Raw genomic sequence first — 23,436 nt, forward strand, 5'->3', positions numbered from 1 at the left:
TATGTAACCTTTCCAGTTTTCTGAGCTGGGGTAGTGATTGAGGTTATAAATTTGCAACTTAGTACGTTAAAACTAGTGGTGACTGGCCAGTGCAGGTACTTGTTATGGCAGGGATCCAGATAGTGGATAAAAATGGCTTGGAAAAAGATTTGAAAGCCAGCATTCCTTAAGGGAGCTGAGGAAGGGGTGTTTGAGGCGCCGATGTCTGGTATGGGGGAGCTGACTGCACTGGACATCCACCACCAGTTTTAAGTACTAAATCGCAACGTTATAAGTTATAACCTAAATCCCTGTCCCAGTCCATTGGGTCCCAGACCTGTGGTGGGGAAGGCCAAAAAAGAAAAGAAAAAGAAACCACCAACCCCTCCCCACCTGGCCTTGGCCAAGGTGGTGGTGAGGGAAAATATATTTCTTTTATATCCCTTTATATGAGGGGAGGGTGATAGCAAGGGAGTGGCTGGGAGAAGGTTGGCGATTATGTGGAACTGATTAAGGAATGAAGATGAGGTGCACTGTACAATTTATTGCTGGGTACCTTCAGATATTTGTAGGTGACTAAAGTTGTGGCCTAATTAAAACAAATTAATTGCCTCCTATCTTCTGGAGTGGCCCAACAAGTGCCTGGCTCACTTCAGTTCCCAAAGCCTCTTTCATGTGTTCGGCATAAAACGAAAAACTAGGACTGGTGTTCCTGTCAAAGGCAGGCACCAGGAAAAACACTTAGCGCAATAAAAACTTGGAGACAAATGTAATGAAGCTAGACTATGGTCTGACCTTCTTAGGTACTGAGCTTGTAGCCATCCCCACGTCCTCCCTCTAAGCCCCACATTTTGCCCCATCTTAAAATTAATGCCACCTTGAAGCTGGGGGATGACCCGGACAAGGGTAAATGTACTGCTTTGGCAACTTTGCCTGTGTGAGGACTTGGTTGGCCAGAAGGTGGTACTGATGCACAACTTGACAAGTTTCTCCCTTGCCTGAGCTAAATTAACTGTTCAGGCTCCGCTTAGCTGGGATCTCTGACTTGGGTTTCACTATTATCGTTCCTCAGCAGTGAAGAGCTCTGAGTGCAGCCGTCATCCTGCTTTTCCAGCTTGAACACGGTCAAACAAGCCTGTTACAGATTTCACATGCACATGCATTATCTTGGCATCTGGCTAGGTCAAGGCTATAAACACAGACAGCTTCCTAAGATTTCTTCTAGATTGGGAATGGGGGTGGGGTAAGCAAGTGATGTTTCCAGCAAAACTGGATCTTTCCACTTCAGAGACGCAGCACACATACCCAAAGATGTTAAATAAAATTTGCAACAAACATACTCTTTCAGAAGGGACAATATTAGTTTTACCAACATGGAGTGACCTGAAATTATTGACCCATAAAATTGCACTAGCAAACCATAAAAAACAAAAAACATCTTGAAATGTACAGAAATGCTGTGATGTGGAGGCTGACTGCAATTATCTAACATCACTGTGGATACAGACTTGCAAAACCTACCTAACCATTCTTTCAGCTGTGTGTGTATCTACAATTTAAAAAAAGTCTTCCGGTGAGCAACCACCAATTACAGCCTTTCCCCTGTCCTGAATCTTCAGCCAGCAATAAACCTTGCCAGTCAGAAATTAAACTCCTATTTCCTTTTACAGGGAACCTGAAAGCGATAACGTCAGTCACACAACTCCAATTTGTTTTTTCAATCAAAAGAACACCATTCCTGCTCTTAAGCTGGCTGTGTCAGAAGGGCCTTTTACGCACTGGTGTTCCTGTCAAAGGCAGGCACCAGGAAAACCACTTAGCGCAATAAAAACTTGGAGACAAATGAAATGAAGCTAGACTATGGTCTGACCTTCTTAATAGCTGGCTGTTTATGAACGACAACAAGCCAGAGCTTAAAGCACCGAAATGTAATTACATCATTTATAAGGCTCTGATGTGTTTCCACTGAGCAGATAAACAGCCAATGGCCCAGCTTCAAAGACGCAGAAAGCCTCTCCTAATTGTGAAATTGCTGTTTCCGATGCACAGTGTAACCAGCCGAATGGCTCCTCGACATAAAGGGGATGAGTGAGGGGCCTAGTTTTTCGTTTTATGCCGAACACATGAAAGAGGGTTTGGGAACTGAAGCGAGCCAGGCATCATGCCTGCCCCACAGAATGGGGGTTATTCAGCTTTATGGGCAAATCTTTCTCTAGACACCTGTTGAGCAATTACTTGAACAACGGTTGTAAGGACTTTGAACAACAGTTCCTGCATTAGGGACAGGTTGCGGTCCATGCAGGGGAGGAAGGTGGGATGTAAGGCCTGCCCCCAAACTTCCCTATACTTGACCCCTGCATTGTGTGTTGAGCCCCTATTCCAGCCTCCCCCGGCACAACCACAGACAGTATGGTGGCCACTGGCCAGTGCAGTTATATCAACATGCTCCGGGAAGCAAGCTGTGCTAGGCATAGAGCTGGGGCCGATTGTGCCCCCTCTTGCCCCCCCAGCCTCCAAAGCAAAGGAGGAAGAGCAAACCAGATTGTAAAATCTTTTATGAGGGAACACCCCTGTCCAACCCTATATTTATTAACAGGTTTTTCCCAGCAATGGTCAGATTATTAATTTTCCTCGTGTGCCTGTGATAAAGGCCTCCTTGCCCTCACTGGCAAGTCGAGCCTAAATTCAGCAGCACACGTCGGCGTGCCTGCCTCACTGCCCTTCTCCACCAGCCCTGATTCTGGCAGCCTGTCATGGCAGACACCCTGACTCATTGATAGTTCTGCGGCAACTTCAGGTCGATACAAGAAGAGAGGCTTGCATTGCGTTCAGCGTGCCCTGAATAGTACAGTCAATTCAGCGTTTCTTGGGCTATTGATTTGGATATTTAATTCAATGAAATTGTAATTTCAGAATGTTTCTCCATCATTTCTCCTGCCGCCAACCTGTTCAGATTTCAATGCACGATGGCAATGAGCCACCGCTGCTTTAGAGAAGCTGTCAAGGGAAAAGTGGGCGCTGTAGGCACTCAGAAAAAAGCAGGGGGCTGAGTTTTTGTAGCAACAGGGAGATGATGCATCCTTCCCTCTCCCTTGTGGGCAGGAATGGAGATGATCTGAAATGGGGGGGGGGAGGGGTTGAACATTTCACTTCTCTCCCCCCCCCCCACTTGCCACTCAGCAATATCTCCTGCTACAGATCTATCATTGCTGAGCACAGTGACAGACACGCACCTCATCTAGAGCTTTCTGCACACCCATCAGCAGCGAGTGTTCAAATTTTGACGTGTAAATTGTCAGATTTCAAGGTTAACATTCTGAGATCCACTGTTGCCCTTAGCTAATGTGCACACAACTTCCAATGTGTGTCCGCTGAAAGAATTCGGCACCAGTGCTAGCTCCACAGGGGGATTTAGGCACCTAACCCAACATTTAGATTCTCAAAGCTGTGCTCAGCTGCTGCCCAACGCTGTAGGTGCCTAAACTCCCTAGGCACCTGAGTTTCCATCTGTAAAGTCCCTGAGGGGGCTCCATTTCTGCTGGTGTGCACTTATAAAACAGCTCACATCCTGATGGTGCTGAGAAGCTGGGCACCTCGCTCACTCACAGCAGGAACCTCAACCCCTCTGCCTTGCTCGACTGCAGGCCCAGGCCAATGGGTATTCGCAGCGTGTGCCTAGAAGTGGTGGGGGTAGGGCTATCTTACACCAATGGCACTCCCCTCGGATGTGGGAGAACCAGGTTCAAAGTCCTTCTCTGGCTGATGTGGAGCAGGGACCTAAAGAGAGGTATCACCCCCTCCCAGGGAAGTGCCCTAATCACGGTGCTGTAGGGTATGCTGGGGGGGGGGAGGGGTTCTCTCACTCTCTGCTGTTGAAGGGGTCAGGTCCCAGTCCCTGCTCCCATTAATATTTCATACAAAGTGGAACATACAAATTTGAAACCGGGTCTCCCACATTTCAAGTGAACGCTCTAATCACCGGGCTCTTGGGTAGGAAGGAGATGCCAGCTGTATCATCTCTTCTTCCATTCTTTGCGAGAAAGGAAAGACCTGGCTTAGGTGCCCAACTCCAGGAGAGGGTTCACAGCAGTGAAGCAGAAATACAGGCCTCCTCCCCAGCCCAAAATGAGGCACCTTTGAGAGTGGGGCATAGCTCCTGCCCCTCTCTTAGCCAGTAGAAAAGGCCAAAGTTCAGCAACTCCCTGCTCAGCGTGCTGGCTTCTATGAATCCCTTCCTTAGGCACCTAGTTCTCCCCACACCCAAGGGCCTAACTTGTGGCTGAGGATTCCAGTAGGTGAAAGGGGGCCTAAAATTGGCTCTTCAGTGCCTCCTTTGTGGATCTAACCCTTGGTTTAGGTGACCTGCAAACTTAGGCTGACAGTATTGCATTAGTTGGTGTTGAGGGTTGTCTTTGCAACCATGTGGTCTAGAAACGTGGGGGGGGGGGCGCAGAGAGGAGAAGCAGGGGGGAGTTGAATTAAAGCTTATATTCTTCAGTGGGAATGGCTTCTACAACTAATTGCACAATCCCAGAATTGTGGAAATTGTGCCTACTATAAAACATTACGTGCTCCCCCTGAAATACTCAGATCCCTTACACAGCTCGCAGAGGGCTGGGTGGGAAGGCGGTGAAGTCTCGTACCAGCTAATAAAGTTTAGTTTGGGACTTTTGGGGAAACTTCCTTATATCAGCTTCCCCAAGGTTATTCTTGTCTTAACACGTCTATTACACAGGTAATACTAACAGTGACTGAGTGGTCACTAATACGGTCAATGAGGTGTCATGTTTTAAAGCCCTAACCACACCAGAATCCAGTGTAACCCCAAGGACACAAGAAGCTTTAGGATACAATGGTCATTGACTAGTTTCAGAGTGGTAGCCATGTTAGTCTGTATCAGCAAAAACGAGGAGTCCTTGTGGCACCTCCGAGACTAACAAATTTATTTGGGCATAAGCTTTCGGGGGCTATTATTGAGTGGCTTGCCTGTTTTTTCCATGCTTTTCAAGCCCAGTTCAAGTTCTCTCCCCGCTTTGTACAAGTTGTGCTGTACACACCTTAGAGCTTATGTGCTCACTGATTTTCCAAGAGCGATGGCTTGTTCACCAGCAGTATTGCCCTGCTGTTGACTTCTGCAGCAGCATCTCTAGAGGCCTCCTAAGAACACGGTGCTAGCTAGTCCAGATAGGTGCCTGGACACTGGTGCCCAGCCCGGGCAACGAGATATGGCTGCAGCTAAATTCTAGGATTCAGAACTGGGCTGTGACTCTCAGAACTGCCCACCTTTGCTTTCACAAGCTGCATGGAAACTATCAGTGGCCTAGACACACCGCAACAGTGCTTCCCGAGCCTACAGCCCTGCCCCACATGTGACTCCTTTCTTGGGGTGTTAGGGGTAGGGCAGCGGCATGGGGCTTCCTTCTCTGCCCCAGGAGTGACAGCAGGCCCTCCCCCACCCTGTGTGGGACCAGCAAGGACCTGCACTTCTCTTTCCCTCTCACCCTATGAGACAAGGGGGGCAGCACTTACCTCAGTAACCAAGCTGAGGCTGCTTAGGTGAGTGGGCCAGGCCTACCGCACTTTGATCCTGCCACACAGTTCTTCGCTGGGGTGGTGTCCGCAGGTCCCCCAGAGCAGTGGGTCTTCGAGTTGCCTGCGGCAGCTCACACCTGTCAGTGCTATTGCCTCAGGCGCTCTGCAGACATGACTGCATCGGTTACTTGCTTTTATTAAAATGAAAGGTGAGATTCTGATATAATCACATGACTCCAAGGGCTGGGGCCCTTGGCACAGGCAAACACTTCCTATGTCTTAATCCAGCTCTGTTCATGAAGCAGCACTCCTATTGTAATATGTAACCAGAGAGCAGCTATTAATTTATAAATTATGAATGGTCCCAATCATCTCCCCCTTAAAATTCAAATTATTGTTATGAAAAGCCAAGAGAATCCAGCAAAAAATAAATAAGAATCACAGTTTGAAGATGAATACAGATGATTTCAAGATGCAGTACACCCCAGCTTCCCTGACTCACACTGGCGGTCAGAAGTAATTACAATAACCTAAGGATTACATTAGCAGAAAATTGTTTCAATGAAAATACGCCTTCCTTCTGTCACGGTTGGGTTTGAAACAAACAAAGGGAAACTAGAATTCCCAAATAGCTGGCTGGTGTAAAACTGATGTAGCGCCTCGCTCTACTGAGAATCTGTCCACATCTTTTCTCTAGAAAAGATTTCAGACATCACCTAGTTCCGTGTCATTTTGCTACCTACCTGCCTGTGTCTTAAATCTGTCCCGCCCGATAAAGCCACACAACCCTCTGAATCAGAACCGCCGCGCACAAAAGTGTAATGACAAAGTGCAATCTGGAAGTTTGTGTTAAAGAGTTATGCTATGTTACCTACACTAAGTTTTATAAAAAACGATGATTATTTTGAGGAAAACATAACTGCTGGAAAGTGAGTTTTTGGATCCATCAATTAGGTCAATTTTCCATTTAGCTTAAATACCTACCCCCCCCCCCACACACACACACACACTTTCTCCTGGATTAGACAGTTTGATTAATTTACTTTGTGCATTTGTGAAACAGTTCTTGCACTTTCATAAAAATGATCAACAATGTCCAACTAGCTCTGTGGATTTCAGTGGTGCTACATGGATTTATAACAGCTGGGGACCTGGCCCCACACAGTTCATTCGTTTTAGTGGCCTACTTGTTGAACCCTTTACTAGCAGTTTTCACAAGGATCATTTAAACTAACACAGTTGCTTTCTGCTCACTATTACCACAATACAATTGTGCTAGGATGGTGAATTATTCTAAAAGCTCTTTAATTTTGTATTAAAAAAATGTATTTAAATACTCTTCCTTCTTTGTTGCTTATATTAAAAAAAGCTGTGAGAAAATAAAATATTCAACATGACATTGCAAAGTACGAATGGGCAAGAAAGAGGAGTTGTCCCTGCCAAGGGTCATGCTGGAAATGTCAGGGGAGAGAAGTAGGAAGGAATGCAGAGTGACTGGGGGGGGGGGGGGGGGGGGGGGAAGCATTCATTCAGACAAACGCCAGGCAAAAACCACTTCCACAATTCAAAGAGGCAGCAGACTTCTGAATCAGAAGCAAGATGGCTGGAGAAGAAAGTAACATACGTGCTCAAAGTCAGATTGTAAGCATTAGAGGTTAACTAGCATACTAGTTTCTTTTAACCACCGGTGAGAAAACAGTTTTAAAAAACCTTCCACAATACCTTACATCTGCAGCTCTTGCATAGCCAGGCAATATTATGCTTATGGGTTTCATAGTCCAGTTACACCCACACAACTATAAAACAAACTTACTATTCTTTATTCAAGAGGCTACCATTCTCTCTCTCAGTAGTAAACTAATAACCCTTCTGTCTGGTCTGAACAGAGGGAGGCTCTGAGGCGTAATTAATTCATGTTTATAAAGTTCTATGTTCTTTGTGATGCCCTGTGATAAAAGTGCAATGAATGAAAGTAAAGAAAAATTACAAATATTTACTATTACATACTGCAAAATACTTATGTGAAAGATGCTAAATAAAGGAAGAAGGGTGCTAAGGTTTGTTTGATCTAGAACACAAATTAATCTCATTTGCTACTGTTAGCACTACAAAAAGTCTGAAAAATATAAGAACAGTGAGCTAAACGCAGGTCTGTGTAAATGGATGTAATTCGACTGACTTCACTGGAGTTGCACCTTCTTACACCAGGACTGAACCTGGCCTAGTATGTCTGAAACCCACACAGCCTAGTGAAATTATTAGTCAAAATGAAGCCACACTAATTATATCTAACATGTTAAAAATGGGTGACACTTGCTTTGGCGCACAGTAATCAAAGTTAAAACTTAGTGAAAAGGACACATTTGCTTAGATATTCTCAAAAGTTCTAGCAATGTCTAGAAAACCTGTTTCTACTCACTGTATGGATGGATGCCTGAGTGGCTAGAAGTATTCAAATCTGGACAGGTGATCTTTATTGTAGATTAGTCTTTCAATGTAAAATCACTGTTTCCTGCATAGCCACCCAATCAATCACAATGCAAGAAAACAACAGGTGTATTCATTTTTAATGAAGTGCTTGTTAGTTATGTAGCCAGTTATAATGGAAGGAAAAGCTAGCTACAGCGCAAAAGGATGGCTAACACAAACCTGAACATATATCAGTAGTGAACACCTACAGGCCCATGGTTGGAGCACAAGTGTATTTTTGTCAATCTCTAATTTCCTAATCACAAGTTTTGTATCATTTTCTTCTAAATATCGACACTGGCCAGTTCCTCGGCTGGTGTACAACAACATGAAAGCCACCTGAAATTGATCTCAGGGGAGCTATGCTGACTCACACAAGCTGTCCCACTACAGGAGTAAACTTTTATCCATTTCACAGAACACATGACATTCTCTTCCACAGCCAACAGACCTTCCAGAATTACACTGTGCTGCAGGGGGGAGGGATAGCTCAGTGGCTTGAGTATCGGCCTCCTAATCCCAGGACTGCAAATTCAATCCTTGAGGGGGCCATTTAGGGAACCGGGGTAAAATCTGCCTGGGGTTAGGGTCCTGCTTTGAGCAGGGGTTTGGACTAGATGACCTCCTGAGGTCCCTTCCAACCCTGATATTCTTTGATTCTCCTCCATCCAGCAATGATCTATCAAGACATATAGTGCAAGTCCATTAGCTCAAACAAGCCTCTTCCTGCATGTCTATGTGGTGCCTGAGAACACTGCAGGAGTTCCAAAGTTGCATAAAGTCCTGAAGGGTCATCATTTTTAAATTATGCCACAATGTTTACAGCAAACGGTATAAAGCACTAATTCATTAATATTACATATCCTGGATCAGTGATACTCTGATCCAAACTACAGTTGAGCAAATATATTCATAGAAAAAGTTTAGACACTTTTTCACACCTCTAGATTTAAGGCTGGAGTTCTACACATATACGCAGAAGCATGCCCTGGTGTTCATTGCTCATTTTCAGTGTGTGCCATTAAGTGTGAACTCTGCACGGATTCTCTACCTCCAATGTTTAAAATGTGACTGAGCTCTTGTTCCTAGGAAAAACTATAGCCCTTGTATTTTAACACAGGATCCATATGCTGTCCTGGGGAAGAAAAAAGATTCCCAAAATTGCAAATGGTCAATGCACAATTGCCAAGTGAGGTTGCTATTTCTGCATCAGCTCAGAAATATGCACAAGAATGCATGTTTTCAGGAGAATATGGTCGTTTATTTGGCTGCTGCACATAAATCATAGCCCCATGACCCACATTCATTCTTTACAGATTACAATCAAAAGGCTTCTTTTTAAAGAGCTGGTAATGAACAGGGCAAGTGATACACACACACTTATTGTATATATTATACAATATACACAAAAACTCTAACAAAGCATTTGATATTTTCTGTCAATGACAAACCTGTTTCAGGATTCAACTATGGCAGGTGTTTAAGGGCCTGATCTGAGGTTTTTCTGATTACTTCAATGGGAGCAGGATTGGGCCATTCCAGCTCAAAGCAGCAGTACCCAGCAGTTAAGAACATAAGGAAGGCCATACTGGGTCAGACCAAGGGTCCATCTAGCCCAGTATCCTGTCTTCCGACAGTGGCCAGGTGCCCCAGAGGGAATGAACAGAACAAGTGATCCATTCCCTGTCGCTCATTCCCAGCTTCTGGCAAACAGAGGCTAGGGACATCATTCCTGCCCATCCTGGCTAATAGCCATTGATGGACCTATCCTCCATGAATTTATCTAGTTCTTTTTTGAACCCTGTTATGGTCTTGGCCTTCACAACATCCTCTGGCAAGGAATTCCACAGGTTGACTGTGCGCTGTGTGAAGAAATACTTCCTTTTATTTGTTTTAAACCTGCTGCCTATTAATTTCATTTGGTGACCCCTAGTTCTTGTGTTATAAGACGGAGTAAACAACACTTCCTTATCTACTTTCTCTATACCCGTCATGATTTTACAGTTCAGAATACGATGCCAATGATAGTGTATTCAAATGAAACTGCAAGGAGAAATTAAGTGGCATAATGCAGTTACACACAGGTGGGATGGATTTGTTTGCTGAAGTTCGGAAGAGCTGTGAAGCAGAGGGAAAAACCCTAAGACTTATTTAAAAAAATGCTGGCTATAGTCAAAGGCATTAGCAACAATTAAACAAAAAATGCTCAAGTTAAAACAGACTGATTGGAGACCATTGCAATTGCAGAACTATTTTAACCCTGGGGAAATACTTCACCACGAGAGCTCTAGCAGCTCGTTACTATTTATAGTACATACTACATATTAAAAATGTGCTAAAGCGAAGAGTTGGCCTCAGCACTGCAATGTTATAAAAACAAAGGAAGATGTCAGGAGAAGAGAATACAGACGCTCCCCAAGTTACGGAAACCCGACGTACACAAATCTGAGTTTGCGGAAAAAGTTTTGTAAGCTAGAAATAGGAGGGTTTTTTTTATTTTTTTTGGCGTAATGGTCGGAGATACGTTTCCGACTTACGCAAGGCATTCCAGAACGGAATGCTTGCGTAAGTCAGGGAGCATCTGTATCAGTAACTTGTTCACTTAGGCCCAAACCTGCAGTACTGATGTAACTGGAAGTTTTACCATTGACTTGAATGGATCAGGGCAGGCCCTTCAACAAGTTAAGTGGCACCATTTTCTTGGCAACCCCATGGCCGTGAGTCAGATACACTTGTGCTTAGTGCATGACTTCACTGTCTGAGATGCACAAGACATTTTGGGCAGTGGAATAGGCCAAATGATATGCTGCCCTCTATATACCTGTCTCATTTTATACAATAATAGCATTGCCATGTCAGTTTGAGATTGTAGTAGTTTTTAAAACAGTATGTGCATCTTGAGACATTGACCCAATCCTGCAAGGTTCTGAACATGCTCAACCTGCACTGAAGTCAATGGGCCCAATCTTGTTGCCATTGAAATCAATGGCAAAACTCCAACCGATTATGACGAGTACAGGCCCAGGCCCAATACAGTTGAGAGTGCTCAGTAACCCCTGAGGCCTTTGACAGATACTGTATAATAAATAAAATGTAAACAATAGGAAAAAATCTAAAATATATAGTGACATAATAGAGCCCCCAAACTGCAAGAGAGAGAAACTGAAATACAACAACTTACCTTTTCCACAGCTATCAACAATCACAATGTTTTAAAGCCCCATCCCATGAGCCTGTCAACACTTTGCAGGACTGAGTCCTTATTCTTGGATCTATTTTACAGATACACAATGGCATACCCAGCATGCAGAAATACACTACACACAGACCCCAAATACCTAAGGAGTTAAGACTGTTTCTAGCCTTTCATCTTGGCGCTAAACAATTTTAAATTGCTGCTGTTGAGTCATACTATATTTTGGGGCATTCTTGTCATTACAGAACACTGTTATGTTTACTATGGTCCAAAGCCATTTCATTAACCAGCTGTTCTATAGATGACTGAATCGCTGCCTTAACAAGTGAAGCAGCAGTTTCTATCAGAAGCAATTCATACTGTTCTGAAGTGCCGTGCTCCTGATCACTAAGACCATTGGGTGACCGAGCAGGAGAACAGACTTTAGCCTCTCTCCTGTGGCCACTGCCTGCTACTATGCCCTCTTTGCGATTAGAAAGTTTACTGAAATTGAGGTTCCCACTTATTTTTTTATTCCCCTTTTGCTTATGTTCACATGTAATGGAGGACAGCTTGCAGTCCAGGTTTGACTCCTCTTCATCAGGCTCGTCATCTGCTTCAGTAATTGTAATCACAATGCTCACTCCGCTAGTGTTCTTGTTTTCTTCTAATTTCAATTGTTCACTTGAACAGCTCTGCACGCTTACTGCATCATCTTTAAATGCTGACTGATTGAAACTCATTATTCTCTCTCTGGATTGACAGTCTTCACTAGCATTTATGTTCCTTCCAGACTCTTTATATTCAAGCCCTGTGTCATCGATGCTATTTGTTTCTTGTACCTCTGTGGCTTCAGCTACATTATCTGGTAGGTCCTTAGAAACATTAGCACTAAGGGTGGTTTCGAGATCAACTCCCTTGTTTGCTACAGGTGTATGTTCAGGAGTTTCATGTAGGCTCTTCTGGTGTAGCTTTTCCTGGAGCATTATAGCAACTGCCTCTGGATTTGTTATTTCTGACTGAACGATGCACTGTGTGTGTTGATCAGTGTCTGGTCTGGACTCTACCAAAAGCGCATTCTTCCCAGTGGAATTAAGTGAGTTCCTGTCACTTTTTTCAGAGGCTTGGCTGAAGGATTGATCCATGCTAGATTTGACTGTTATTGCCAAATCCTCTGGTTCACTGTTAGCTTTATTCAAAATGCCCATCAGTTCATTTGCTTTAACACTGCAATCTGATTCTTCTGTTATTTCAGAATGGCTGGGTTTTTTCTTGCCTCTTGAGAACCGTATACAGGGAATTTTAAGCCCAGAACTAACCCGATTCTTTGGAAAACTCTGCAAGCCAGGATCCTCGGTATTTATCTCCAGTTGCACTTGAGAATCAGAGTGTGTCTGCTTCCTTGAAGATTTTGACCGTCTCTTAGGTGTCACTAGACGTTTTATAGTTGCCCAGGCTCCCCTTGATGACTGAGATTGGTTGGAAACTTCCCCTTCTCCAGGGGCTGAATTGATGGATTGGCTTGTATGTTTCAAGGTTACAGAGTCTTCTTCACAGACACCTTTCATCTCCAATGTCTTCTTACAGGACTTCTTTCTTTTCTTAAAACAAAACATTGTGAGTTTTTCTGCCTGTTCTTCAGTTGAAGGGCACAGTTTTGCTGCACTAGGATTTTCTGATTGTCCTGTGTTTTCCATTTGAATTTCTTTAGCTGCCTTCTCCATATTTGTGGTCCTGCCTTCTAATTTCTTCATATATTTTTCTTTTCTATTAACCCATCAGATAAATTAATTGCAGATAAGTTCAGAGTGCAGTTCTTTGAAATTTCATCCAAAAACATGAAATTACTTTTGTGAACAGATGAGGTGTTATGCAAAGAAATGTTCTGATTGACTTGTTACACTCATTTATATTTCCACTATGATTTATTTTATTTTTTTCTTGCCTATCCTGAGAGAAAGGCTGACTGGATAGATTTTAAGAACACACTATCCTGTATTTTATTGAATAGGTTCAGTTTCATCTCTGGGATGGCCAACCTGAAACACTACTTGATACAATGATATTATTTCAGCAACAGTTTGACATTTTTTTAATGGATGTTAAATCAGATCAAAAATTGACCGTTTTCATTTTATGATGGGCACCAATCAACAACTGCTACTTGCTAATATGTTCATTATTTCACATTCTTTGAGCAATTGGACTGAAGTGATTTTACAAAAAAAGAGCCAGACACACCAAGTGGCCTTATTTTGCCTCCAGTGATAGGGTCAGCTGTTTCTCTGTCTTTCCTTCTTTGCATTTCATTTGCTTTCCATTCATATTGCAAGGTTTGCCATTTATGTTTAAAAATATGGTATAGGTTTTCATCTCTCGATTTACTTCATATGTATCTGCAACAAAACAAACAAATGATGAAAAACAATGTGGTAAAAATGGAAATACAATTTGTTTTTATAAGAACTGGGTAATTTTTCAGTTTTGTGAATTTCATTTCTAAAATTCCAGATACACCCTTGTAATCAGTGGGAGCAGTGTTTCAATATATGAAGGCAAAACAGGGTTTCAAGAGTGCCACACTAGTTACATAGGAGAACTATCACATGAATCTTGCATATATATGAATTTTTATGTGGGTAGAAAGGGAAGTTTATTTTTATATTTCACTTGTTAGGAAAATATTTTTCCCCTGAGAAACACTTTCCCCCTCTGACCTATACGCACTGTGACAAAGTTCCTCCTCTATCTTGGTGGGTCCTGGGCTTATTGGCAGATTTTCTTGCCTCAGAGATTCACCATGCGGGTGGGGAACAGCCCAGAGACCTTCCCCTCTGGAAGAACCCACAGTCCAGGTCAATTGGGAGGTTTGGGGGGAACCCAGGCCCGCCCTCTACTCCAGGTTCCAGCTCAGGGCCCTGTGGACTGCAACTGTCTATAGTGCCTCCTGTAACAGCTGCATGACAGCTACAACTCCATGGGCTACTTCCCCATGGCCTCCTACAAACACCTTCCTTATTCTCACCACAGGACCTTCCTCTTGGTGTCTGATAATGCTTGTGCTCTTCAGTCCTCCAGCAGCACACCTTCTCACTCTCAGCTCCTTGCATCTCTTGCTCCCAGCTCCTCACACTCCCACCACAAACTGAAGTGAGCTCCTTTTAAAACCCAGGTGCCCTGATTAGCCTGCCTTAATTGATTCTAGCAGCTTCTTCTTAATTGGCTCCAGGTGTCCTAATTAGCCTGCCTGCCTTAACTGGTTCTAGCAGGTTCCTGATTACTCTAGTGCAGCCCCTGCTCTGGTCACTCAGGGAACAGAAAACTACTCATCCAGTGACCAGTATATTTGCCCTCTACCAGACTCCTGTACCCCACTGGTCTGGGTCTGTCACAGCACTCGTAATTCCCTTAAGGGAAATTCTAAATTGAGATAGCAGATATTTTTATTCTTAATGCATAAGATAATATGCAGCTACATGAAACATAAAAAGGAGGGTTTGTGAGTTATAAAAGATAAGCTTCCTTCAGACAGTTTGGTTTATTTACAGTGTGTGCAAGGCTTCCATGGCAACCCCACTCTCACAGAACACATGTTCATCATAAAATGTATGTAACCCTTCAGAACATTCCTGAATATAAAGACGCAAACCCACATTATAGCACACTGACATACTTCTCAGGGAATACCTGGGATCCTCTCTTCTTGGATAACTTTGGGAAATGCTTTATAAATATTTTCTTTTATGTCTTACTTTTTAAAACACATTATTGTATGTATGTTTTAAAAAACTAAAGTAAATTATTGCATTTAGAAGTGATCTAACATTATTTGCTGTGGCTTAGCAATGCAATAACATATAAAAATACAAGCAAAGCAATGCACGGATATTTTATTCCATGCAATCAATCTGTGTATGGGCAAAAAATAATGTTTTGCTACAATTATTTGTCAATCTTTGCTTTCCTAAACCTTACTCTTGAGACCATGTGTGCTGTGGAAACTATCTGCAATCCAGAATATGGAATCTATAACTGACACAAACACTGATTTTGGAAACGAGACTCAGACAAGCATTCCTTAATCATCATTAGTTTCCTCCTGCATCGACATCACTGTATTTCTGGCTGGAAAGACAAGGAAATGGATCTGTCTTAAGAAAAGAGCCAAGAGAAGATTCGGTGTCTTCTCTAGTCTCGCTCTCTTCTTTTATTTTTTAAAGCAGGATGCCCTGGGATCACTTCATCACATTGCTCACATCACTGTGCAATTCTAGATCAAATGACACAGTAAGCATTACATCTCAGTGCTTTCACCTCTTGTACACTCCATGTCCCTGGCTATTTCTTGAATGGCAGAAAAAATGGATGCTGATTATTAGCAGTCTTCAGGCTAGTGGTGTCTGAAATTGCACAGAATGACAATTACAATGTGCTTAGTACCTTGCTGAATTGAAGCTTTAATCAATAACCCCTTTTCTGAATGAATCTTTCTCAGTTAATGTTTTTAAAATAGAAAATAAAGGAAATAGAAATGTTTAAATTACAGAAAAAGCCACAGGGTATCCATGCCAGCCAACAGACCAAGTCACGGGCACCCACAATGCATGTTTCTTTATATGGCCTCCAAATCTCTGGAGGTTTCCTAAACTATAGTATTTGCAATGGAAATGGAAACATTTCTGGTAGTCTGCAAACACACTATTTCCCAACAAATAGATTCACCTTACACAGGACTGATTCTATGGCCAACATTTTCAACAGTGGTGCTAAAAGTTCAGCTCCTACATCATTATTCAGACAACTACATGGGTGGGCTGACTTTCAAAGATGCCAAACACTCCCAGCTTCCATTGTGATCAATAAGTGTTGTGGGTGCCATTTATTCTGAAAATTATGCCATTTATTTTAGAATCCTAAACATGGATTTATTTCTCTAACTTTAGGCCCCATGTTTGAAAATGTTGGCCTTTGTCTTTATGTTGCTACAGTACTCACCAAATCTTCAGCCAAAGCTTGCATCAACAGTGATGTGTTACCCTGCCATACATAGACGGGGAAAGTCTTTCTAGGGAGCGATTGATAATGAAAAGCCTGGATTCCAGCACACCAATGCAAGAGATCCATTAGTAATAATCTGCTACATACTGCAAGTAGGCTATGACAGAGATTGAAAACTTTTGCCTGTAAAGAGATCTATCAGCTCCCTTGTGGGAAGGAAGAGAGACTGTCGCAATACAAGTCACCTGTCTCCTTCATGTGCCAGCCACTGTAATGAAAAATGAAGCTCGAGACAAAGAAGTAGATGGGGGGGGGGGAAAAAAAACACCATTCTCCCTCCGATTTTCCGTGTGAACAGTTCCATCATCCAGAACCAGGATCTGAGGCGCAGCAGGGCTGGCTTGGCAGCAGAGAAGCTGAGCCCCAGTGATTCGTTTCTGGCTTGCCCCGTTTTCAGTCTTCTCCCTTTGTGCCTGTTGCCTTCAGATTTGGCAGGGAGCTGGGCCAGGAAGTGGTGGGCACCGTGAGACGCTCGCACCCTCTCCATCCCGCAGTGGGACATCCACCACCCTCCCCACCTCCTGCTCCAGGGACAGTCACACCTGCACCCAACTGCTCCAGACCAAGGGAGGGCTGCAAAACCCTGCGCAGCCCCCCCGCGAAGGTAGGTGCCCATCCGCTCCCCAGCGGCCAGGGCAGTCCCCTCCCCATGCCTAGGACTAGGCAGCTCCCTGGACGCTGCCCCCTACGCGGAGGAAGGCACCGCGGCGCTCTCCGGACGCGGAGCACAGAGGGACCCTCTCTGCACAGCGGCCGGTTGCTCTGCGACTCTCCGCTGAGCCGGGGGTGTAACACTAACACAGCCCAGCGCCGGCCAGCTTACCCCTCCAGCCCCAGGCCCGGCGCCCCCAGCACGGGCCGACGCTGCCCTGTTCTGCCCACGCGGAGCGCGAGGTGCACGGTGCCCCCTGCCCGATGGCAGCGTGGCTGGCTCGCTCCCCGCACCCGGGCTGGGCGGCTCCCTGACCCACGCAGGACAGCGGACCCGCCCCAGCCCACGCCAGCTCTCGCTCTCGCTCTCACCTGGCGCCCACTGCCCGCCGGAGAGAGGCGCCTGCTGCCGGATCCGCTCGCTGCTGCTGCGGCTAGTGCAGCCGCGGGGACCCGCCCAGGCGCTAGGCGGGGAGCAGGGAGCCCGGCCCCGGGGCCACGCCCCGCTCCAGTCACACCCCCACCTCCCCAGCGCGAGCTGCAGCTGGGGGCGCAGAGCAGCCGCGCGCGGGGGCTCCGGGCTGGGAAGCGCCGGGCAGGACCGTGGCCCGGCCGGGAGAAGCAAGGGGGCGCTGCAGCGGCTGCCCGGAGACGCACCTCGGCGGGCAGGCACCTGGCGTGCAACCTGCTCCCGCCAGAGCCCGGCTCTCCCCTCGCGCCCAGCCAGAGCCGGCCCGCAGCTCCCCGCTAGGGACTGCGGGGACGGCCCCACCTGCCCCTGGGCTGCACCGCGCCGTGCACACCCTTGGCAGGGCAGCAATACCAACCGCGCAGTGAGCTCGAGAAGGCGAGCCAGGCTAGAGTGAGCAGCGGCCGGGCTTGTCCCGGTGGAGCGGAGCCGAAGGGAAGGGCTGCTCTCCGCACACCTCGCAGGGAGAGCTTGCCAGTAACTGCCTACAGTATCGGGCCGGGCTCGGCTGCAGCAGTTTCGGAAGACTGGCTCTCATGCCTGGCAGCCCTGACCTCTCTGCAAAGGTGCCGATGGGACAAAGGCTATTTCAGGAGTGAGTGTCAGGACTGTCGTCCAGCCAGGGCTTGGAGTTAGCCAGGACAATCTTCGGCCAGGGTCTCTCCTTTTTGCTGCATTCTCTAGCATCTAAGCTTCAATTTTATATAGATCTCCTGCTGGTATGGTTGCACAGACAGCCCTGAAAATTCAAATCAAATGCAACTGATGCACTACACGAAACTACGTTGGGAGAGCTGTGAACTTCCCCATTCATCTCCATGGGGGCTAACGCTGCTGCCCCCTGCTAATTTAAAAAACGATTTCACTGCTCATTAGAGCACGTAAGAAGGGAGAGGGAGGAGTATAGTTCAAACAGCTGCACAATCTGGGGGGTTGTCTAACGTGGGCAAGGCTTAGAAAAATACCACTTTTTGTTTTGCGCCTGAGGCTCCCAGATTATTATGGAGTAATACTGGCAGGGTTCCCTTCTGGGCCCACTCAGTCCTTGGCTGAGGTGCTCACCAGTACGATCTGGCTGTAAAGCAAGCGTAAAGTGCTCTTGGAATTCCACTTGCCATTTTCATTCAATACTTTCATCTATGCAGCAATGTACATTTAGCCCAGCGACATCACACGGATCCTGATTTCAGAAACTGTTACTGCTTATGAACAGACTTGAGTTCACACATTTCCTGGGGGCTAATACCCTTCCATACCTGTCCTGGGTAGGATATGGGTTCAAATTACAACACAATTCCACTCCCCTGTAGTTTAGCGTTGCCTGTCAGTACTAAGGTATAGTGAGTAGGAGGCAAGAACAAGGGAATAGAGAAGGTGAGGCAACAAAGGCAGAGGGTCACTAATTCAGCTACATCACTTCAGGTTCAATGATATAAGTCCTCCTTAAATGAGGTTAAATACCCTGCATTTGGAATACTGTAGGGGAGACAAGATTTTGTTTCTCATGCAGCTTCAGAGCAAGATGATAATGCAAGGGAATAATTTGCCAAGGGATCAAAGGCTGCCGTGGATGGGCATGGATTCAACATCGGTTGTTCAAGCTTTCTTGCTTGCATGAGGGTCTTGGTGATGCAATGTGTGGTATAAGCTTCTTTCTGGTTTCACAGTGAGCAAGATGTTGAGGATGTGGGAGGGGAAACTTCAAGCATGCACACTAACTCAGTGCACACTGCTGGCCATCATTCTGCAAAATTAGGTGACATCCTAGATCATGTTACAGAAGGATCTCTCCATATAGTCACATCATTTAGGTAGCTAAGGCCATGATAAAATGTAGTGCTTCGGATCCACAAATGTTCTATGGAGAATGAATGCCTCTATTATTTCACAAGATGAAACAAGTATTAAATGTAGAAACTGACAAGTTAGTCAGCCTCTTACTCTATCTATTCTGGCATCCTGGCTCCAGAAGTGGCCTGTCCAGGATGCCTTAGATGAACAAGCTCCTAGGGTGCCTAGCCATGTGCACTATTAAATATGGGGAGAAAATCCTTCCTGACCCCATGCAAGTGGTCTGGCTTATGCCGTGAAGATTAGCTGTTCTCAATGGAATGATATTATATAAAGGAAAATTTAAATGCAGCTCTTATGACAATTTAAGTTACTCTAACTTCACTCTTGTGACAGCCATGTAATTGTTACATAATTATTCTCCTTGCTAGCTTGCTATATATATAGTGTATGTGTATTACCAATAAGCCCATGTACTGGAGCATACACCTACATCAACTCTTCTTCCAGTCAGAGCAATTCTTTAACATATGTTAGGTCCAGAACGAACTCAAGCATATGGGCCTTGCAGTTTTATGTGGAAAGAATTATCCAAAAATATTTAGCTGCTTGCATAGGCAAGTTATTCTAGTCAATAGATACACTGAAAGAACTGGTGGTCTCATGTCAGATCTCATACAGTCAACTGTGTACATCCAAATCCACTGAATAATTCAGGTCATTTATTTCCCTACAGATGACATGCAGTACCCAGGAAAGGAAACCGGATTAAATTTGAGAGACCGTGGTGCACTGCAGGCTCGACAGTATTACTGCAATAATCACTTTTACTTGTCAATACTGGGACTGCTGCCCTGTACAGTCCCCAAATTCATCACAAAAATAACTTCTACTTCATTCATCTTAACTTCTACTTCATTCATCTCAATGCATATATTAAAACCCAGGGAACTCTTGAAGGATTTTAGCAATTTATTTGTGTTAATTACAAGTCTGGCTGTAACTACATTTTCACATTATGAAGTGATTTTTTGGCCTATTACGGCAAACCCTGTTACAGACCATTTGATTCAGTGCTTGTGCTGTCATTGCTCACCAAAAAAGGGATTTCAACAAAAGTTGTTACGTCATTTACAAATCTCATCCTCGCTCATCAGACATCTTTTAAAAACCACATATGGAACAGCTGCCCGTCCCCAGCCAGAGCATGGAGAGCTGGGCTCCAAAAAGGCAAAGTCTATATGCTCCACTTCCATTAACAATTCAGTAGGTAACAACAGAAACACAGATAATCACAGGGCTTTCTTAAGAGAAGACTGGATAGAGTGCAGGCGCCCGCAAGAAAAATTCAAAGCAGAAACTAATGGTCAGAAACATTAGGGGAAGAACAGAAGCATAGAGATTCTTCCCTACTGCCTACTTTTCATTGAATTAGTGCAGTCTGATGGCACATTTTCTCTAGCTAGCAATGGATTATAGAATTAAGTGCAGTAGGAAGATACAGTGCTCAGACATTAAGGGATAAGGTGTACCTGTGCTCTAAAACACATTTAAAAACAACCAATTAAGCCCTGGATTGTTGTAAACACTGTACCAATCAAGAAACTGCAATTTTATTGTTACATTTTAATAAGTAAAAATCACAGAGCTAGACAGAGGGTATTAAAAACAGGTTTTGTATTTTGCTCCATCTGCAATTATGAAGGGTAAGAGCAATAGGTTCATGAAGGCAATATAATTAAAAACATCAGTGTATAAGATTTACAAGTTCTTACGCTCACTGAACTAAAAGTTAGCCTGAAATAAAATATTTTTTAAAAATTTATTCAGATTAAAAAAATAAATGCATGTTTTTCATTCGTTTCCAAATGCTCCTTTCTCCCAGTCACTTCATGTATTGCATTTTCTCAGCCATATCTTCTTTTGTCTTAAATCAGGGCATAACTGAGTTTGCATTACTCATCAAGTAATCTTCTGGTAGCTAGAAAGAAAAATGAAAACTTAATTACTAATAAATATATAGATATAGATATCTATCATATCAAAGGCAACTTTTAGGAGGAATTATAGCCAAATACAATTTGAAACATATGGCTTCATAGTTAGATGGGAGTAAATCCCTTAACTCAGGAGTTAAAAGTACAACCCAAAGATTTGCAAGGCTCCTAGCCCACGTCAGAGACTTACCTTTGGTTAACATTTCTTTTCAGAACAGCCCATTCACCTGTTCTGACACTGGATCCAAGTCAATATCATAGAAACAGGGGCGAGTAGGAAGTCCTGGCATAGTACTCATCTAGCAGACAGAAGGAAAAGTGTATTAGTGGATAGAGTCTGGGATTGGGAATTATGAGGGCCTGGTTCTGTTTTTGGCTCTTCCATTGACTCAGTGAGACTTTGTACAAACGATTTAGCCCAAGATTCGGCAAAGCACTTAAGCATGTGCTGAAATTTAAGCATGTGCATAGTTCCACTGATTTCAATGGAACGACTCATATGCTGGATGAGGCAATAACGGTGCCACGGTTTCCCTGTTAGTAAGATGGGGATCTCAATACCTCACAGGACTGTTGTGGGGCCTTCAAGTATGTCTGCATGTCGAGCTGGATGTGTAAATTCTAGCTTGTGGTGACACAGCTGCACTAGCTCCGATAGAGCAAGTGGGCTAAAATAATAGAGTACAGCATGACAGTGTGAGGGGCTAGTCACCGTGAGTACATACCTGTCCAAGACATTCTCAGCACAGCTAGCCTCTCTCGCTGCTGAGGCTGCATTCTATTTTTAGCACACTAGCTCCGATCATGCTCGCATGGTGATGTCTCCTCAAGCTGGAATTCACACCTCCAGCTCAGTGTAGATATACACATAATGAACACGTCAGAAGTGCTCGGAGAGCCAAGGATTGAAGGCACTACCTAAGTGCCCAGTACTGACTTGAAAAAAAGAGATGGATTTTAAGACAGAAGCTGGGCTTGCACTGAGGAGGGGAGGGGCAACTCACTTCCACTGGATGGAACAGCCAGTCACATAAAACTGTATGGAAGTTCTGAGAGCTGTTTTAAGTCAGGACAGCGGTGCACTGGCCGAACAGAGTGGGAAAGCTTGCACTACACCTGCCTACACAAGCCAATGCCATCGCTTGCTCAGTTGTCAAGCACCAACATTCATAAATCCATAGAGTTTTAAGGCCAGAAGGGGCCATTAGATCATCTAACCTGACCTCCTGTACCTGACAGGCGTAGAACCTCACCCAGTTACCCCTGTGCTGAGCCCAATAACTTGTGTTTGACTAAAGCGTATCATCCAGAAAGGCAACCTGTCTTGACTTGGAGAGCTCAAGAGATGGAGAATCCACCACTCCCTTTGGTAGTTTGTTCCAGTGGTTAATCGTCTTCACTATTAAAAATCTGTGCCTACTTTTTAATTTGAATTTGTCTGTCCTTGGCAGCCAATCGTTGGTTCTTATTACACCATACTCTGCTAAGTTAAAGAGCTCTTTCATGGGAATTAAAAACCGAGTACCAAAGTACTTGTGCACTGTAATCAAGTTACCTCTCAATCTTGTTTTTGCTAAACCAAACAGACTTAGCTATTTAAATCTTTCTCTGTTCGGCATTTTCTCCAGCCCTCAAGTCATTTTTGTGGCTCTTTTTTGCACCCTTTCCAATCTTTTTTAAAGAGTTAACACCAGAACTGTGTGTACTATTCCAATATCAGTCACACCAATGCCCTATACAGAGGTAAATCACCTCCCTACTTATACTCACTCCTCCTTTTGTACGTTCAAGGACAGCATTCGCTCGTTTGGCCATAGCACTGCCCTGGGAGTTAACATTGAGTTGCTTGGCCATAAATCCTTTCCAGAGAGCCACTGCTTTCTAGGATACAACCCTCTATGCTGTAGGTATGGCCTGCATTCCTTGTTCCTCGATGTATTACATTGCACTTGGCTGTATTAAAACATTCTGTTTAAATGAGCCAAGGTTACCAAGCGATATAGACCACTCTGTAGGACTGCTCAGTCCTCACCATTATTTACTTTTTTGCCAATATGTGTGTCATCTGCAAATTATCAGCAGTGATTTTATACTTACTTCCAGATCACTGATTAAAATGTTGAATAGTGTTGGACCTAGAACTGATCCCTATGGGAACCCACTAGAAACACCCCCATTTGATGATGATTCCCCACTGTTGGCTGCTTTTCGAGATTGATCAGTCACCCCATTCTTATTCCATTTAATGTGCGCTTTACTGACATTTCATAGTACTTTAAAAAAAATAAAAAAACAGACTGTCATGCAGTACTAAG

The 23,436-nt window shown here is 44.3% G+C and overlaps 2 protein-coding genes across 5 annotated transcripts in view; both read right to left on the bottom strand.

Moving 5' to 3' along the window:
* Window positions 1-9,219: 9,219 nt before the first annotated feature.
* Window positions 9,220-17,378, bottom strand: AKAP5 (A-kinase anchoring protein 5). Of its 4 annotated transcripts, none has more exons than XM_065593760.1 (3): window positions 17,237-17,373; window positions 15,470-15,555; window positions 9,220-13,551 (listed from the first exon to the last, which is right to left on the bottom strand). In XM_065593760.1, exon 3 carries the CDS (start codon window positions 12,907-12,909, stop codon window positions 11,416-11,418), a length of 1,494 nt encoding a protein of 497 aa, XP_065449832.1. In that variant the 5' UTR covers window positions 12,910-13,551; window positions 15,470-15,555; window positions 17,237-17,373; the 3' UTR covers window positions 9,220-11,415. The 4 variants fall into 4 exon arrangements, with proteins under 4 accessions (XP_065449832.1, XP_005285950.2, XP_065449833.1 ...); XM_005285893.5 differs by lacking the exon at window positions 17,237-17,373 and adding an exon at window positions 16,151-16,421; XM_065593761.1 differs by lacking the exon at window positions 15,470-15,555 and having other exon boundaries at window positions 17,237-17,378.
* Window positions 17,379-20,081: 2,703 nt separating this feature from the next.
* The window catches only part of MTHFD1 (methylenetetrahydrofolate dehydrogenase, cyclohydrolase and formyltetrahydrofolate synthetase 1), a 70,100-nt gene continuing 66,745 nt past the window's right edge, over window positions 20,082-23,436 (bottom strand). Inside the window, exons 27-28 of the mRNA XM_065593759.1 lie at window positions 21,312-21,420; window positions 20,082-21,105 (exon numbers count right to left, since the gene is read on the bottom strand). Of these exons, the coding sequence (XP_065449831.1) occupies window positions 21,331-21,420 (90 nt within the window). The 3' untranslated portion in view covers window positions 20,082-21,105; window positions 21,312-21,330. The remainder of the gene's footprint in view (window positions 21,106-21,311; window positions 21,421-23,436) is intronic.

This window comes from Chrysemys picta, chromosome 4 (assembly GCF_011386835.1).
Source record: "Chrysemys picta bellii isolate R12L10 chromosome 4, ASM1138683v2, whole genome shotgun sequence".
Classification (NCBI taxonomy): domain Eukaryota; kingdom Metazoa; phylum Chordata; order Testudines; family Emydidae; genus Chrysemys; species Chrysemys picta.